The 18,681-nt window shown below is 43.2% G+C and overlaps 1 protein-coding gene across 4 annotated transcripts in view; it reads left to right on the top strand.

Moving 5' to 3' along the window:
• Positions 1–18,681, top strand: part of aff2 (AF4/FMR2 family, member 2) — a 711,233-nt gene that overhangs the window by 423,533 nt on the left and 269,019 nt on the right. For all 4 annotated transcript variants that reach the window (XM_063061151.1, XM_063061150.1, XM_063061152.1 and 1 more), the window contains exon 4: positions 4,619–4,663. In XM_063061151.1, the coding sequence (XP_062917221.1) occupies positions 4,619–4,663 (45 nt within the window). The remainder of the gene's footprint in view (positions 1–4,618; positions 4,664–18,681) is intronic.

Genomic DNA, 18,681 nt, shown 5'->3' with positions numbered 1-18,681 from the left:
TTAAATGGTCCAATCAAAACCCAGCGGTAGCAAGGACTGTGCATGTCCCGAGACTGGCTGGTGTCACAACTGCAGATTCGAATAGAACCCATTCTTCAGCCAAACACAATTGGAATGTTAAGATCAAAAGCAGGGAGCGTAGGACGCACTGGTGATTGGGACAGCTGGCATATCGCTCAGGGTGTCATGGCTAACCCACCACCACTTGCCTGGACAGTGAATTCCAACATCTAGGAGAACAAATTTTTTGCTATCTCTGTCATGAATGTTTTGAGATTGGGCCCTGGAGTTTTAGACAGCCCTCCAGTGTAAACACAAGCCCTACGTTTATTTTGTCAAGATCTATAAGAATATATATTTTTAATGATTCAGTGAAATTATTTCTCATTCTACTAAACTCAAGGGAGTACAGGCCCAGTCTGCCTACTTTCCATAATTTTTCCATCCCAGGCATTAATCTGGAAAACTGCTGTAGAATTTCCTTTATCATTAGTATTCCTTCCTTAATCAGCATAAATGGACCTGTAAATAATAAACCAGAGACATAAAGCAAGGTGTCTCTGTGGAGGCACTGTCTACATCCCCTCCTTCCCCTGCATCCACCATCCACACCTCCATGTACCAACTGTTTTTATCCTGATCTACATCCACCCCAGCCCTTACCTTCCACCAACTCCCCAGTCATCATGGACTCACCTTCACTACTGAGCAGGTGAGAAAGACCCTGTGGAAAATCAGACACGGCAAAGCACTAGGACCAGATGGTGTGAACCTCGAGGTCCTGAAGGAGTAAAAACAACATGTGTGGTCATGGTACCCATGAAGGGCAGATCAAAAGGCTTCAATTACTACCGTACAGTGGCCCTGACCTCAAACATCATGGAGACGCTGGAGAGGTTGGCCTGGCTCATCTCTGACCCCAGGTCAGATCAGCCCTCAATCCCCTGCAATCTGCCTACCAGGACCACATTGGAGTCAACGATGCTGTCACCTACCTGTTGAACAGTGCCTACTCCCATTTGGATAAGCAGGGCAGCACTGTGAGAATCAGGCTTTTTGATTTCTCAAGTGCCTTTAATACTATACAGCCCTTATTGCTGAGGGAAAAGCTCTGTTCAATGCAGATTGGCACTTCCATTGTATCCTGGTTAATGGACTACCTGACTGGCAGACAACAGTTTGTGCGGTTACAGAACTGTGTGTCAGACGAGGCTATAAGCAGCACTGGGGCCCCACAGGGGACTGTATTGGCTCCCTTCCTGTTTACTCTGTATACCTCAGATACAATACTGAGTCAAATTACCTGCATAAATTCTCTGATGACTCAGTAATAGTTGAGTGTATAAAGGGAGGATGGGAGGATGACTACAGGGCCCTGGTGGCAGACATTGTCGAATGGTGCAAGCTGAGTCATCTGCAGCTCAACATCAATAAGGTAAAGTAAACCGTGATGGACTTCAGGAAGACTCAGCCTGCACTGTTCCCTGTTACTATTGATGGTGAGGATGTGGATGTTGTGAGGACCTACAAGTACCTGGAGGTGCACCTGGATGACAGACTTGAGTGGAGCACCAACTCAGAGGTTGTGTATAAAAGGGCCCGAGAAAACCTTACTTCCTGAGACAGAGGTCCTCTGGAGTATGTTGGCCTCTTCTTCACATGTTCTCCCAGTCTGTTGTCGCCAGTACAGTCTTCTATGTGGTGGTGTGCTGGGGCAAAGGCATCAACATGGGTGACGTCAGCAGGCTCAATAGATTAGAATGACGGACTCTGTTACAGGCATCAAACTGGACACACTGGGGGCTGTGGTAGAATAAAGGACCCAATTGAAAATCCTGGCAATTCTGGACAGTGTTTCTCACCCTCTGCATGCTACCTTGGCTGAATATAGGAGCACTTTCAGTGATAGACTAAGACGACTGCACTGATCCAAAGAGATCTATATAAGGTCATTCCTACTGTCAGCTGTAAGTCTCAAAAATGAGACAACCTATAGCCAGGGAAGTGATGACTGTTTAAGGTAACTTTTATTCTTCTTCCTTCTCTTCTAATATTGTATATCTGTGAACTTGTAATGCTACTGTGACACTGTAAATGGGATCAATAAAGTTTATATCTATCTGTAGTGGATGTTTTGGGTCGAAACCTTGCATCAGGATTGAGAATGGAGAAGGCAGATAGCCATTCTGATAAGGTGAGGGGGAGGGCTGAGGCTGGCACTGGCAGGTGATTAGCAGATAGGGTCAGGAGGGGCAGGTCAGTTGGTGGAGATAACAGCAGAGGTGAACATATTGTTTAATTAGGCCAACATGAATTCCATTCTTTCTCTTTGATTAAATCATGGGCTTATGATAACCACATTGTCCTCTTGGTTACAGCAAGACACAGCAAGAAATATTGAGTAGAAGTTTAACTTGGTCAAAAACAACTCTTTGACCCTCGGAAAGGTGATGCTGCCGTGCTAGAAAGCTGTGTTTAGCAATAAGTCCCTTGTGGGCACTGGAGAGTGAGTATTCATCACAAAATGTGGGAGCATTAGGGGAGGGAAAGGAACAGGAGACCCAGTGGGTTGACAATGTGGGTGATAATATTACACATGTGGTCTCAACAGATAGTAACGTACCATCTCAAATTCTGCCGATGTGTGAGCTACAGACTCACTTTCAAGGACTCTTTACATCTCGAGTTCTCAGTACTTTTTTAAACATTTGCACACTTTGTCTTCATATGCCCATTGCTTGTCAGTCTTTTTTAACTTTTTTTCATAAATTCTTTAAACTTTCTTTATTTTCCTGTAAGTGCCTGCAAGAAAATGAATCTTGAGGTACTTTGATTTAAAAAATCACTTTTAAATTTGAACTTTACATTTATTTTTGCATTCTTAATTGGTGCTATGTACATTAGGCATATTCCTGAGGAAAGACTAAAGTTAATATTTATGTTCGGTAGCATTATAGCTGCATGCCAAAGCACAGGGGTTCAGCTAAAATTATTGAATTGGTTTATCATTGTCACATATACTGAAGTACAGTGAAAAACTTGTCCTGTACACCACACATATAGATCAATTCATTGCAACAATGCTTTGAGATAGAAAAACATAAAAAAAACATTAACAGAATGCAGAATAAAATGTTACAGATGCAGAAAAAGTGCAGTGCAGGCAGACAATGAGGTTCAAGGCTATAACTAGATAGGCTGAGAGGCCAGAATCCATCTTATTGCATTGGAGGCTGTTCAGTATTCTGCTATCAATGGGATGGAAGCTATCCTTGATCCTGGTGGTATGTGCATTCAGGCTTTTGTATCTTCTACCTGATGGATTCAAATTCAGATTCATTTTATTTATCACATGTACATCAAAATACAGTACTGTGAAATCTGTTGTGTGTGTTACCAACTAACACAAACTAAGAATATGCTGGGAGGGGCATGAAGAGGGAATATTTGGAGTGGTGACCCATTTCAGTTGAACTTCCCATTCCCATTCTGACATGATGGTCCATTGCCTCCTCTACAGTCATGATGAGGCCACCCTCAGTTTGGAGGTGTAACCTGAATTGATTGTAGTGGCCGTTTTATCAAGGCAGTGAGCAGTGTCGATAGATAAATACTGGTGATGACACATCCAGGGAATACATAATTTCCAAACCACTGGAGCAAGGTAGAAGTCCCACCAAACAGGAAAATGTCTGGAATGAAATGGGAAAGGAGGAAAGTGCTTTTTATTAAACAAGAAGGACAGAGGACAAGAACTCTCATTGAAGGTCATCTCTATTTTATAACTAACATAATCACAGGAAAGTCAAAATCTAAGAACTTAGTGATAACATCATAACAAGTCCACAAATACTGAACTCAATATTCCTGAACTCTCAAATAAAATACCATGAATACACTGGAACTCACACAACATGCTGGAGGACATCAGCAGGTCAGGCAGCATCTCTGAAAGGAATAACTTATCGACATTTTGGCCCGAGTCCCTTCATCAGGACTGGAAAGGAAGGGGGAAGAAGGTAGGGGGAGGGAAAGGAGTACAAGCCGGTAGGTGATTGGTGAAACCAGGTGAGGGCGGGAAGGAGGATAGGTGGGGGAGCGAGATGATGTAATGAGAAGCTGGGAGGTGATAGGTGGAAGAAAAAGAATGAATCTAATAGGAGAGGGAGATGATGGGCAGCTGAAGAGAACGGGTGGGAGGAGAGCCAGGGGGAATGGAAAATGAGAGAAGGGGGTCAAGGAGGGAGAGCGAAATTATTGGAAGCTAGATAAATTGATGTTCACGCCATCAGATTGCAGGCATAAATATGAGGTGTCGCTCCTTCACCCTGAGAGTGGCTTCATCGTGGCAGTAGAGGAGGCCATGGACTGACCTGTCAGAATGGGAATGGGAATGAGAAGTCGAATGGGAAATTTTGCCCTTTGTGGCAGATGGGTCTGGAATGTGGAATCTATGATCACAGTTAAAGTAAGGCCCATTACATCATTAATATCTTGTTTTAATTCTTATCAGGATAGGGGATAATAACATTTAGATTGTATTCTACAAATAAGTGTTCTGCTTGTGTCCTTTGGACATCTGAATAAAATTTTTTCTTTCTCTTTTTCTCCCTCATAGGTCAGTCTTTCCAACGAGACCAGCTGTGTGGAAGAAATACTACGGGTTGGTCTTTGTATTTCTTTTAATTTTAATTCCGTGGCGGGGACTTTTGGGGGATGTGGAGAAGTTCTCCAAACATAGCACAGCACAAAGTGGCCGTGTTCTGGGCTGGGTGGGATGGCTGGGAAAGAGTTAGTAGGCAGCAAAGGGATCTGATTGAATGAGCCTAAAAAGATCTTTGAGCTGCAGGGGCCACAGAGTGTTCCTGTCTTTGAAGAAGGAGTTGGAACCTGTAGGGAAGTTAACCATGAACACAAAGATGCAGCATAATACTATTAAAGTGCTTGTGACCGGGGTCCAATTCCCGCTCCTGTCTGTAAGGAGTTTGTACGTTCCCCCCGTAACCACATGTATTTTAAACATGACAGCAAAAGGTGTGGTACAGCTATAAACAGGGTTCAATTCCAGCCGCTGTCTGTAAGGACTTAGTACGTTCTCCCTGTGACTATGTGGATTTCCACCGGGTGCCCTGGTTTCTTCGCACATTACAAAAGTATATGAGCTAGTAGGTTAATTGGTCACATGGGTGTAATTTTGCAGCACAGGTGTTTTGGGCCTGCAATCGTGCCATATCTAAATAAGGGGAACGTTGACTCAGACCATGAGAAGCCTGCGTCGGGCATTTTCATGCCTTATAAGGTGCAGATTGGAAGTCTGTGCGGGGCGCCACTCCTCACACAGACACTAGAGCAATGTGTGATTAAGTGCCTTGCTCAAGGACACAAACATGCTGCCACAGCTGAGGCTCGAACTAGCGACCTTTAGATCACTGGATGAACACCTTAACCACTTGGCCACGTTAAATAAAATAAATGTTAAAAGATAGTAGTACTCCACCTGACCCCTCAAGCCCTCTCTGCCAGTCAAAAAATCATGTGATCTATACCACTCTTCCTCTATGCTAGTTCCCATTCACCCTCAATTTCAAGAACATACTGTACCTACTTCCTCAAAAAGTATGTGCCTCCAGTGACCCACTGCCCACAATCCTCTGGGTAGAGAAGTCCAGTGATTCATCACTTTGTGGTTTTAATTTGAAGGTTAAGCCCAATAACCGTGAGGTAAATTTGCAGCTTTATAAAATTCTGGTTAGTCCACACTTGGAGTGTTCTGTTCAGTTCTGTTGCCTCATTATAGGAAGGATGTGGAATCTTTAGAGAAGGTGCAGAGGAGATTTACCAGGATGCTGCCTGGATTAGTGAGCATGTTTTCTGAGGATAGGCTGAACAAGTTGGGCTTTTCTCTTAGGATGGAAGGAGGTGGCTTGATGAAGGTGTACAAGATGATGAAGTATACTGTAAATCAAGTAGATAACCATAGACTATTTCCCAGGGCAGAAGTGGTTAAGAGGAGGGGGCATAATTTTAACGAGACTGAAGGAAAGTATAGGGGAGATGTCAGAGGTAGTTATTTTATGTATTGCAATGTACTGCTTCTGTATAACAATAAATTTCATGACATACAGTATACCAGTAATATTAAACTTGGTTCTGATCCTGATTTTACAGAGAGGGTGGTGGGTGCATGAAACGCTCAGCCAGGGTGGTGGTAGAGGCAGGTACATGAGGGACGTTTAAGAGGCTCTTAGAGAGACACATGGATGATAGGAAAAACAGAGGGCTATGTGGGATGGAAGGGTGAGATTGATCTTAGAGTTCACACAACATCGTGAGCTGAAGGGTCTGTACTGTGCTGTTCTATGTTCTAAATGTCCGACGCTTCTCATCTGAGAATCTCATACTAATGGGAACACCTCCACACATCCAGTGCATTTCAGGGAACCATTCTCTTCCACTGAAGATATTCATCTAGAATGGTCGGTCAGCCTGACAGAAGAATGAAAGCTGACAGTGATCAGAAAATGAAACGTGTGGAATTTCCACATAATGAGGCAGGATTAATTTAGCTTTGAAAATACAACATGTAACTATCTCCCCAGTACATGAGGCCATGATATAGCTGGTGATTGTTCGGTCTGACATACTAATAGGATAATAGCCTCAATTCCTAAAGTCTTCAACATTATGTAGAAGATATGAAACATGGTTAAAGGTTCAGGCTCTGAACATCAATGAGTAAAGCTATTAATATTGTGTTAATAGCATCTAACGTATCAGTGTCTTAAAGGTAGAGAAACAGACCCCTGAGACGATTAATGCATTCAGAGAGATGGTGGCAGTTTACAGTCAGCGGCCACTTTATTAGGTACACCTGTACACCTGCTCGTTAATGCTAATATCTAATCAGCCAATCACGTGGCAGCAACTCAAAGCATAAAAGCAGGCAAGCATGGTCAAGAGGTTCAGTTGTTGTTCAGACCAAACATTAGAGTGGGGGGAAATAGTGGCCTCAGTGACGTTTACCGTGGAATGATTGTTGCTTCCAGACCGGGGGCGGGGGGGCGGGGGTGTTGAGGATCCCAGAAACTGCTGATCTCCTGGGATTTTCACACACAAAGATATTTTTTATGCCATGGGCCAATACTATTCAGCAAGGGGTCCATGGCCCTCAGGTTGGGAACCCCTGCTTTAGAGTTTTCTGAGAATGGCGCAAAACAAAACAAAACAAAAAATCTGATGAGCAGTAGATCTGTGGGTGAAAATCCTGTGTTAATGAGAGAGGTCAGAGGAGAATGGCCGGACTGGTTTAAGCTGACAGGAGGCAACTGTAACACATATAACCACACGTTACAACAGTGGAGTGCAGAAGAGTATCCCTGAATGCACTGTACATCAAACCTAGAAGTGAACGATCTGCAGCAGCAGAAGACCACAAACGTATATTCAGTGACCACTTTATTACAGATAGGGGTACTGAATAAAGTGGCCACTAAGTGTACTTTCTACCCATAATGCCTTTGGCGAACAAAAATCCAGCAACCTTTGAAATGAACAGTTGACTCAACACTGTCAGCTCTTTATGGGAGGGAGTTCTAAACTTCTTTCAGATTCTGCTTACTTCTGAACTTCGGTACAGGAAGGCTGGCACTAATCTGTGACCAGTCCAAGACTTCTTATCCAGTGGGAATAATTGTACTCTATCTCCCTATCAGTTCCACTTAATGTCTTGGAAACTTTGATCGAATCAGCCGTTAAGCTTCTAAATAATAAAGCATGCAACTTTAATTTGTGCCACGTCACCTCACAATTTAACCCTTGGGTTCCAGGTATCACTGTTGTAATTCAGCACTCTTTATCAGTGGGGATAGATTCATCAGCCTGTGCTGTTCAGAACTGTTCTAATCTGGCCTTTGTGTAAAGGAATACAGCACGGATACTGGCCCTTCGGCCCAACCAGTCGATACTGACCATGCTAATCCCAATTTCCTGCACTCAGCCCACATCTCTCCAAGACCCTCCCCTCCAAGTACCTGCCCAAGTGCTTCTTAAATGAAACTCTTGTATGTGCTTTAACCAGTTCCTCCAGCTATTCATTTCATGCACTCAACACCCTCTATGTGGAAAGTTGCCCCTTAGGACCCAGGGCATGCCCTCTTCTCATTGCTACCATCAGGAAGGAGGTACAGAAGCCTGAAAGCACACACTCAGTGATTCAGGAACAACTTCTTCCCTGTTACCACCCAATTTCTGAATGGACATTGACCCCATGAGCACCACCTCATTACTTTTTTCATTCTTTTTTGCAAAATTTATTTAAATTAACTATTTAATATATACTGTATATATTCATAATATGATTTACAGTTTTTTTTCTATTATCCTGCATTGCATTTTACTGTTGCTGCAAAATTAACAAATTTCACAACACATGCCAGTGAAATTAAACCTGATTCTCATTCTGATTCTGATTTTAAACCTTCCTTCTCTCACCCTAAGCCTATGCTCCCTTCTTTTGGGCTCTCCTACTGTGGAGAAAGGACTGTTACCATCCACCATATCTATACCTCTCATAATATTAAACACTTTTATAGGATCACCCCTCATTAGTCATTAGAGCACCATTGCACAGAAATTGGCCCTTCAGCCCATCTAGTCCATACTAATCTATTATTCCACCAATGTTCCAAGGAATAAAGACCCAGCCCGGCCAACCTCTCTCTGTAATTTAGGCGCTCTAATCCTGGCCATATCCTCATAAATCTTTTCTGCAATCTCTCCAGTTTGACCATATTTTTTTGTATAACAGGATGACCAAAGCTGTACACAGTGCCCCAAGTACGGTCTCACCAACTGCATCATAATGTCCCAACTCATGCACTTAATGCCCAGACGTCATTCCTTTCCTGATTTTGCATACTTCAAATATAAAATGCAGCACTCCATTAACTCCCTGATTGTTTTTAATACTCACCCATGACAGTTTAATGATTTATTTATATGTACAGAGTCTCTAAGTATCTTTGACCTGAAAATGCTTTTAACTTTTAACCATTTAGAAATTAATCTGGACTATCATTTTATGGTCAAGTATCAATGACCTCACATTGAAGTCCTTTTGCCACAGCTTTGCCCGTTCCCTTAATCTATTAATATCATTTTATACTTCCATTTATACAATGCTCTCCTGCTCCTTGCGTGCTACCAACAAACTTCAATACGTGGCTCTCCATCTATCATAGGAGTCATTAACACATTCAGTGAATGCATAAGCCACCAGCACAGATCCCTGTGGAGCGTATGCTAGTCACATCCTGCCGATCAGAGTACTGGCCCATTATCCCGAGTCTGTCCCCTGCCCCTCAGATACTTCTCCCATCAGGTCAATAGCTTGTCCTCACAACTATAAGCTACATTTTCAGTTAACAGACTTGCTCTATGATTCAAGATTCAGGATTGTTTAATGTCATTTCCAGTACGCAAGAGTAAAGGAGAACGAAGTAATTGTTTCTCTGAATCTGATGCAGCACCAAAAAAAAAACACAATAAGATAAGGAGCACAGTAATTAAAAAAAACACATAGAAATTACAGTATAATGTTTGGCACGGTAATGTAGTGGTTAGCCACACACTACAGTACCAGTGACCCGGGTGCGACTCCCGCTGCTGCCTATAATGAGTTTGTATGTTCCCCTGTAACTACGTGGGTACTCCAGTTTCCTCCCACAGACCAAAGACAGACTGGTTAGTAGGTTAATTGGTCAATGTAAAGTGTCCTGTGATTTGGCTAGGATTAAATCGGGGTGGCTCGGCTCTTTTTTGTGAGGGGGGTGGGCGTGTGGGGGTTGATGTCTTTTCTTTCAACAAACTCCATGGTCTTGCTTTGTTTCGTGGTTATCTAGACAAGACGGATCACAGAGTTGTATTCTGCATGCGTACTTCGCTAATAAAATGAACCTTTTAACCATTGGTTGTACATCTGTAAAGTGATACTAGGTACAGAGTCTATACATAAGGTGACTGACAGAAAATGATAAAGTAGTGATGATGGGGGTGTGGAGGGATGGGTTAGTGGCTGGAGGTGTTGATCAGCCTTAATGCTTGGGAAAAGTAACTGTTTTGAGTCTGGTGGTTCTGTGTAGCCTCCACCCTGTTGGGAGTGGGACAAACAGTCCAAGGGTTACAGGGAGAAGGCAGGAGAATGGGGTGGAGAGAGATAATAAATCAGCCATGATTGAATGCCAGAGCAGACTCAATGGGCTGAATGGCCTAATTCTGCTTTGATGTCTTATGGTCTTATTAGCTCTTTTTACCGTAGGCTATTTATTTCTAAAGTAATGACTCTTCGTGAAGCTGTTAAAATAGAATCACAGACTTATTAAGGCAAATTATGAATGACGAACTATAAATTAATCTCATCCAATAATTTTCATTGTGCTGCAGTTAATATTTGCCTCTCAAGATGACATTAAGAGGAACTGTAAACTTCATCTCATTCAGTCCAGTGTTGCAGATTCTGGTTTTAAATTGCTTTAGGTATTCATGGTCCCCAAGTATCCTCAGTACTTGTGTTTTAATAAGCAAACAAATTCCCAGCAAACGTCGTTTGGTTGCTGTCAAGCTAGAATGGAATAAGCCATTAGTTCCAGCGAGTATTTCACCAATGGATATTTTTAGGCCTATGCTATTGTGGACAGACAGGAGACCATGTGAACAGCTGGACGATTATACTCTGCCTCTGCAGAGAGAAATTATTGAAACTGGTGAGCGATGGTGCAAGAGATGAAAAATGGGAATGTTGTGATCTCAGAGGACACTCAGTCACCTTGATTTAAATACAAGAGATTCTGTAGATGCTGGTAATCCAGAGTAACATACAAAATTATGGAGGAACTCAGCAGGCCAGGCAGTATCTATGGAGAAGAATAAAACGACAGTGTTTCAGGTTGCGACCCTTCATTAGGACTCTCCATTGATGCTGCCTGACCTGCTGCATTCCTCCAGCATTTTGTGTGTTTGGTCTTAAACTTGGCTGCTTAATAGTACTTGTAACAGTTACTCTGAAAGGCAAAATGGAACAGGGCCAATGTTCCCTCTAATTTGTAATGACCAGTGTGTGCAAAATCTTGTGCTGTGCAATTTTTGTGCCCAGTGACAACAACATGTGCGCACAGAATAATTTCTTCAATAAACACAACATAAACTAGCCAGTTCTAAAATTTGCAGACAAATCATTGCAAACTCCATGTCGTCAGTATTTTCCGCATCAGAAACAGGAGAAGAAAATGTGATTGTATACGATCGTGAAATATACTTAACAGGCCAATGAGGGTATCAAGCTTTTGTGCGCAATTTAAAGTCCTTTGAGCACCAGTGGCAGCAGACGTGTGTGCATGTACATGAGCACACCTGAGAGAGAACATTGAACAGGGCTGCCAGTTCTGGAAAGGAGGAAAGTGAGGGGTTTGGGGAAAGGTGGTTGGCAGAAGTGTTTCCTTTACTTCATCGAGGAGTTTGAGTGGGTAAACAGGGTGGAAATTGTTTCTGCTTGTGAGAAAGTAAAAAAAGAAAGTGGGCATCCTGGGGATCGTACATAATGGACGGTCAGAGAAAATTAAAGGGGGAATTTGGGATAGATGTCTTTACCCAGAGAGAGAGATATAAAGCTCACTCCTACTGAGAGCCGTCAAGGCAGATATCAGAAACTCAGGACTCACTTTATTTGGTACATGAGTGGAACCAGATGTGGTCAAGTCAAGTCAAGTCAGTTTTTATTGTCATTTCGACCATAACTGCTGGTACAGTACACAGTAAAAATGAGACAACATTTTTCAGGACCATGGTGCTACATGAAACAATACAAAAACTACCCTGAACTACATAAAACAACACAAAAACTACACTAGACTACAGACCTACCCAGGACTGCATAAAGTGCCCAAAACAGTGCAGGCATTACAATAAATAATAAACAAGACAATAGGCACAGTTGAGGGCAGTAGGTTCCATTGCTGTAGCCAATCCAGTTCAATGTATGATGTGTTGTGCATGTAGAGATGTTCTTTTGCATACCGCTGTTGTAACACGTGGTAATTTAAGTTACAGTTGCCTTCCTCTCAGCTTGAACCAGTCTCATCACTCTCCTCTGGCCTCTCCCATTAACAAGGCATTTTCATCTACTGAACTGCTGCTCACTGTATTTCTTTGTTTGTTTTTTATACAACATTCTCTGTGCATTCCAGAGACTGTTGTCTGTGAAAATCTCAGGACATCAGCAGTTTCTGAGATACTCAAACCACCCCGTCTGGCACCAACAATCACTCCACGATCAAAGTCACTTGGATCACATTTCTTTCCCGTTCTGATATTTGGTCTGAACAACTGAGCCTCTTGACCATTTCTGTGTACTTTTATGCATTGAGTTGCTACCACATAATTGGTTGATTAGATATTTGCATTAAAGAGCAGGTGTACAGATGTACCTAATATGTGGCCACTGAGTGTATATTCAAGGGGAGTTGTGCACTGGCTGGAGGAAAATGAATGGGACAATGTAATAATGGAATAATAATAGCTGGGGTGACCACAGGCTCTTGTGGAGCATAAGAACTGGCACCAAGTAGGCAGCTTGGCAGTTAGGTTCAGTGCTGGGAGATCCTATGTGATCCCACATCATTGGTTTGAACCATTAAATTTCTTTTTGATTAACAAAACACACAACTGTACACAGGCGGGCACAGATTGCTGGATGTGGAATCTTACTGTGCACAAACTGGATGTCACAATCTCTATATCTAGAGACTAAGTACAAGTCAAAAGTGCTTCATGAATTGTAAACTACTTTGAAAAGTCCTGAAGGGAATGTGGTGGTCCAATGGAAAGGTAACCCTTCCTTCTGTCCTTCCTACACGCTGTCCTCCTTCTCTCCCTCCCTCCCTCCCTTCACCCTCCCTCCTTCTTTCAGCTCTCCGCCTTCCCTCCTTACTTACTACACCTTCTCTCCTTACTTTCTTTATCTTTTGTTCTACCTTCTTCCTTCCTTCACTTGTTCCTTCCATCTTTCCTGCACCTTTACTCTCTCCTTCATTCCTTCTTCCTTCATCACCCATCCCTCTTTCATTCCCTCCCTCCTTCTTTCACATTCCTTCCTTCACATTTCCTCCTTCCTTCACCTTCCATATTCACTACTTCCATCACCTTCCCTCCTTTCCTCTTTCTATCTCTCCTTTCTCTCCTTCCCTCTTTCCTTCACCTTCCCTCCTTCCCTCTTTCCTTCACCTTCCCTCCCTTCACTCCTTCCCTCACCTTCCCTCCTTTCAGTCCTTTCCTCTTTTCTGCACCTTCCATCCTTTCACTCCTTTCTTCTTTCCTTCACCTTCCCTTCTGTCACTCCTTCCCTATTGCCTTCACGTTCCCTCTTTTCTTCTCCTTCATCTCCTTCCTCTTTGTTTCTGTTTGATTTGCTTCAGTGTTTTGCTCTCGCGTTTTGTGTGATAATCTCTTGTCTGGATCTCTTTGGGGTGGTGCTGAAGGAAGGTGTTTTGTAAGTGTACGTTGTTGTTGCTGTTGTTCGGTGGGTATGGTGTTCGTGTGTTCCACACAAAGTAACCTCAGTTTTTGATGTACTGGCCCGCGACAGGCAGACTACACGTAGGTTGCTGCAGTAGGTGGGAAAGAGCAGTGAAACAGATTGGCTGCTTTGATCATAGACTACGTGGCACTTCTCAGCTGGTGGTGCTGTGTCAAGATGCCCTCTCACAGCAGAGCCAGTGTTTTGTGTGTGTGTGTCGGGGGCGGGGGGGAGCGATATCTACTTTACTCCCCTTTTAAGTAAGTGCAAACAATATTTGCAGTAGCATTCACAATGTCCCTAGGCACTGGAGTACATATTGTAATGGTGAGGCTTTATAAGACATTGGTCTGGCTGCATTTGGAGCGTAATGAGCAGTTTTAGGCACCACACCTCAGAAAAGATGTGCAGGCATTGGAGAGGGTCCAGAAGAGGTTAATGAGAATGATCTCAGGAATGAAAGGGTTAATGTATGAGGTGTATTTGATGGTTCTGGGTCTGAACTCAGTGGAGTTCAGAAGAATGAGGGTGTATCTCTCTGAAACATATTGAATATTGAAAGGCCTAAACATTGGGGGTCATGGTGTGGATGTTTCCAATAGTGGAGTATCCAGGACCAGAGGACACAGCCTCAGACTACAAGAATGTCCCTCTGGAGCAGAGATGAGGAATTTCTTTAGCCAGAGACTGGTGTATCTGTGGAATTTATTGCCACTGAAGGCTATGGACCCCAAGTTACTACCTGTATTTGAAATGCAGATTCTTAGGTTCTTGATTAGGAAGGGCATCAAGGATTACAAGGGGAAGGCAGGAGAATGGGGTTGAGAGGGACGATAAATCAGCCATAATGAAATGTTGGAGAAGACCTGATGACCAAATGACCTAATTCTGCTCCTGTGTCTTATAGTCTTATTTTTATTGAACTGCAGCTGCCACTCCAAAGTAATAGATGGAGTAGTCATTGAGTACAGTGCTAGGGTGAGAAGGAGATGGTAGTGATGCTGGCCGGGAGATAACTATTGACCAGAATAGCTCAAACTTGCCTACTTTTCGCTGAAACGGTGCCATCTTCGTGACAGAGTAGTTGTGTCTTTGTCGAAGATCTCCAGGCTGAATCTCCAACAATCCAGTATTTGATGGTTTTGTTTATGTGCCAGAATTTAATTAATGATTTGAACTTAAACTTCTCCACAGTACCTACTGGGAATTAAAGTCTGATCTCCGGATTAGTACTAATCCAATAATTTAACTATAGCTCTACCTTTAGTGCTCTCAAGCCAATGGTCAGTTTGACAGGTCTCCTTCAGGTATTATCGTCTTTCAAGTCACAAATTTCGATAGGCATATAGTGGAGAGCATTCTGACTGGTTGCAACAGATTCAGATTCAGATTCTTTTATTTGGGGCCAGAATCAGAATCGGGTTTAATATCACCAGCAAATCACCGGCAAGTGCGTTGTCTCCGCAGTAACAGTACAGTGCAATATATAGTAATAGAGGGAAAAAACTGTCAAATACAGTAAATATATAAAATAGTTAAGTAAGTAGTGCACAAAATAAAAATAAAAAAAAGTAGTGAGGTTGTGTTTATGGGTTCAATGTCCGTTCAGAAATCGGGTGGCAGAGAGGAGGAAGCTGTTCCTGAGTTACTGAGTGTGTGCCTTCAGGCTCCTGTACTTCCTTCCCGATGGAAGCAATGAGAAGAGAGCATGACCTGGGTTGATGGGGGTCCTGAATGATGGAAGCCATCTTATTGAGGCATCGCTCCTTGTAGATGTCCTGGATACTATAGAGGATGGTGCCCATGTCAGAATGCTCCCTGCAGTACATCTGTACAAATTTGCGAGAGTCTTTCGTGACATTCCAAATCTCCTCAAACTCCTGATGAAATATAGGCGCTGTTGTGCCTCCTTTGTAGCTGCATCGATTTGTTGGGCCGAGGATAGATCATCAGAGATGTAGATATCCAGGAACTTGAAATTTCTTACTCTTTACACTTCTGATCCCTCTATGAGGACTGGTGTGTGTTCATTCTACTCACCCTTTAACATGTACTTCAAAACATATAGTGAAATGTGTCATTTGTGTTAACAACCAACACAACTTAAGAATGTCACACATTCCAGCGCCTAAGTAGCATGCCCACAAAGTTCAGAAGAAGAACAACAAAATAACAACAGCAATAAAGCCCCTTTGCTCCCTCCCACCTACCCACTTCAACCCCAGGACAAGCCATCTCTAGGACACCAGCCTCCATTGGACTCCTGGCCTTATAGACAGCAGACTTCCCCAAAGAACTCACAACCTCCAACGTGCAGGATCACAAGAACTGGAGAGGATTGTAGATTCAGTCAATTCCATCATGGATACAACACCAACACGAGGAATTCTGCAGATGCTGGAAACTCAAGCAACACACATCAAAGTTGCTGGTGAACTCAGCAGGTCAGGCAGCATCTCTAGGAAGAGGTACAGTCGACGTTTTAGGCCGGGACCCTTCGTCGGGTCATCATGGATACAACACTGTCCACCATTGAGGACATTTTTAAGAGATGGTGGAGGTTAAGCGATTTTGCAGATGCTCGAAATCTTAAGTAATACGCACAAAGAGCTGGAGGAACTCAGCAGAACAGGAATAAGCAGTTGATGTTTTGGGCCGATACCATCAGGACTGGAGAGAAAGGGGGACAAAACCGGAATTAGAAAGTAGGGAGAGGAGATGGATTACAAGGTTGAGACCAGGTGAGGGAGAACATAGGTGGGTGAGGGAGTATGGATGAAGTAAGAACCTAGGAGGGGGTAGGTGGAAAAGGTGAAGACTGAAGAAGAAGGAATCTGATAGGAGAGAAGAGTGGACCATGGAAGAAAGGGAAGGAGGAGGGGCATCAGAGGGAAGTGATGAATCGAGGAGAAGGAATGAGAGGAGAGGCAGAATGGGGAGTGGAAAAAGAGGAAAGGGGAGGGAGTAGAAATTACCAGAAGTTAGAGAAACTGGTGTTCATGTTTTGTATTAAAGACAGGACTTATGTTGCAAATGTGTTGCATGTAGATCAGATGTGTTACCACGAAACACGTTCAGAAGGAATATCACAAATCTGTTCCCCATAAGGCTTTCACAGGCCTTAATAACTGCAACAACCCATCCGCATTTCAAAGCAGACAAGCCAGTCTTCACCGATCACTCTTCATGACTCAGCTGACGCTGAACGTCGCAGCAAAACCAGGTTGAAAATATCTCAGGTGGAGATTGCTTTTTAGCACGGAGCTCGCATTAGCTGCGCGCGGGGTGCATGTTGTGCATTTAAATGACTGCACAGACGTCATTAGAAGCTGGGTAACGTGTCCATTGGCAGAGTCAATCACACGGCACTGACAGCTGTGGGAAGAGGTGATGAAAAATAGCTGTATCCAAGCAACACAGCCTTTAGTCATCAAGGCTGATGAACAGTACATCCTGAATAGTTGACTAAATGATTGAGTCCTATATATAGAGAGATCCAAGATATATATACTGTATATAGATATGTCTATACAGTGTTTGTGTGTGTGTGTCTGTATGTGTGTTTGTGTGTATATATATATATAAAACACACACATACATTATATATATATATATTTATATATGTGTGTATATAATTACATACAATTTTTTTTATATATATATATATATATAAACAACCTATCTATATAGCTGAAATATTTTATGAACTAATGCTTTTTTTAGTTGGAGTTATTACAGTGGAGAGGGCGAAGATGCTCTTGGCTTTAGGAACATGTCACAATTATATTAATTAGCCTTCATTTCCTGCTGCGTTGATTTTTGTTTTTTGTAAGCCAGATAACATTAGTCGTTGCATACCCTTCAGAAATTCCTGACAGGATTCGAGTCTCTTTCATGGAATTTCATACTTGTTACCGTGCTTCCTGCTCGGCGGGTCTGTCTGGTGGTGGAGCAGACTCGCAGGAGCCAGCTGGAGTGAATGCGAGGACATCAGTGAGGGTAGCAGATTGTTTTCCCTAGCAGTGAACAGCATGTTCTTGTCGTGACAACTTCTGGGCTGAAGACCGATAAAAAAAGCAGGACTTTGAAAGCACAACACTGCAGATGCATTCACTACTCCAGCTGTTAGCTTTTGAAGTCTGTAGCCACTGGGAGTAGTCTCATCTCTAATACCTTGTTTTAAAAAGAAATCAGCATTGAATTGTATCAGATATACGTGCAGGTTGCCTGAGATTTGTATCTCTCTGTACCACCACCTCCCCCAACACACCCCACTCGGTCCCTGTTTAATGCAGCGTAAGGTTCCTGCAGCCCCGCTGGAAGGCAGCCAAGCTGACGCTAGTGAGAAATGCAGACTGAACTTGTTGCCAGGTCTTTAACAAAACAGTTCAGAATGGTGTAGTAAGGTTACCAAACCTGGGGTTTCATGGCCTGCCCAGTCGCCTCTTCCACAGCTGACATTAAAAGCCACCTGCTGCATTGACGAGGTGAGTTTAGTCGAGGTCCCCATTGGCAGGGTGGCAGGGGGTGGGGGGGGAGGCAGGGCGGGAAGGCGGATGAGGGGAATTGGTGCATCCAACTGTGTGCCGGGTTGGGTGGGGGTTTACCAGGTTTGCCAGACCAGAGGAGAGGTGTTGGGGGCGGGGGGAGCTGGCCGAGGGAAGAAGGTAGATCCTGGGCTCTAGTTGAAGGTGTTCTGACCTTTAAGCCTCTGATCCTTGAACCTTGTGAATTGGTGACCTGAAAGCATTAAGGGCAGAATTGGTGGATGCTTATTCGTCGCCTACACCTCGAAGCAAATTAGTTGATCACTTATCATGCTGAAGATTGTGAAATCTTGTTGGCTGCAACATCCCCAACCTTCTTGCAAAGAAACTTGGTAGATCCAGAAAGCAGAAAAAGGTGTAGCTTGATTTTTTCTTGGTGCTTTGGCTTTCTGCAGTCTCTTCCTCTGAAAACCTTCCATTCAAAGTCTCAGAAGATTCTGAGAAAATTAGCAAAGTGTATTGGTCAAACACAGTATCCATTCTCATGTGAAGAGGAGCAGAGTGGTCTTACTTTGTGCCTGTCATAACAGTAGAACGAATCTTAAAGCAAAAGGAAATATGAAATTT

Source organism: Mobula hypostoma, chromosome 10 (genome assembly GCF_963921235.1).
Source record: "Mobula hypostoma chromosome 10, sMobHyp1.1, whole genome shotgun sequence".
NCBI classification, from domain to species: Eukaryota; Metazoa; Chordata; class Chondrichthyes; order Myliobatiformes; family Myliobatidae; genus Mobula; species Mobula hypostoma.
This window is presented reverse-complemented; position numbering and strand designations above follow the sequence as displayed.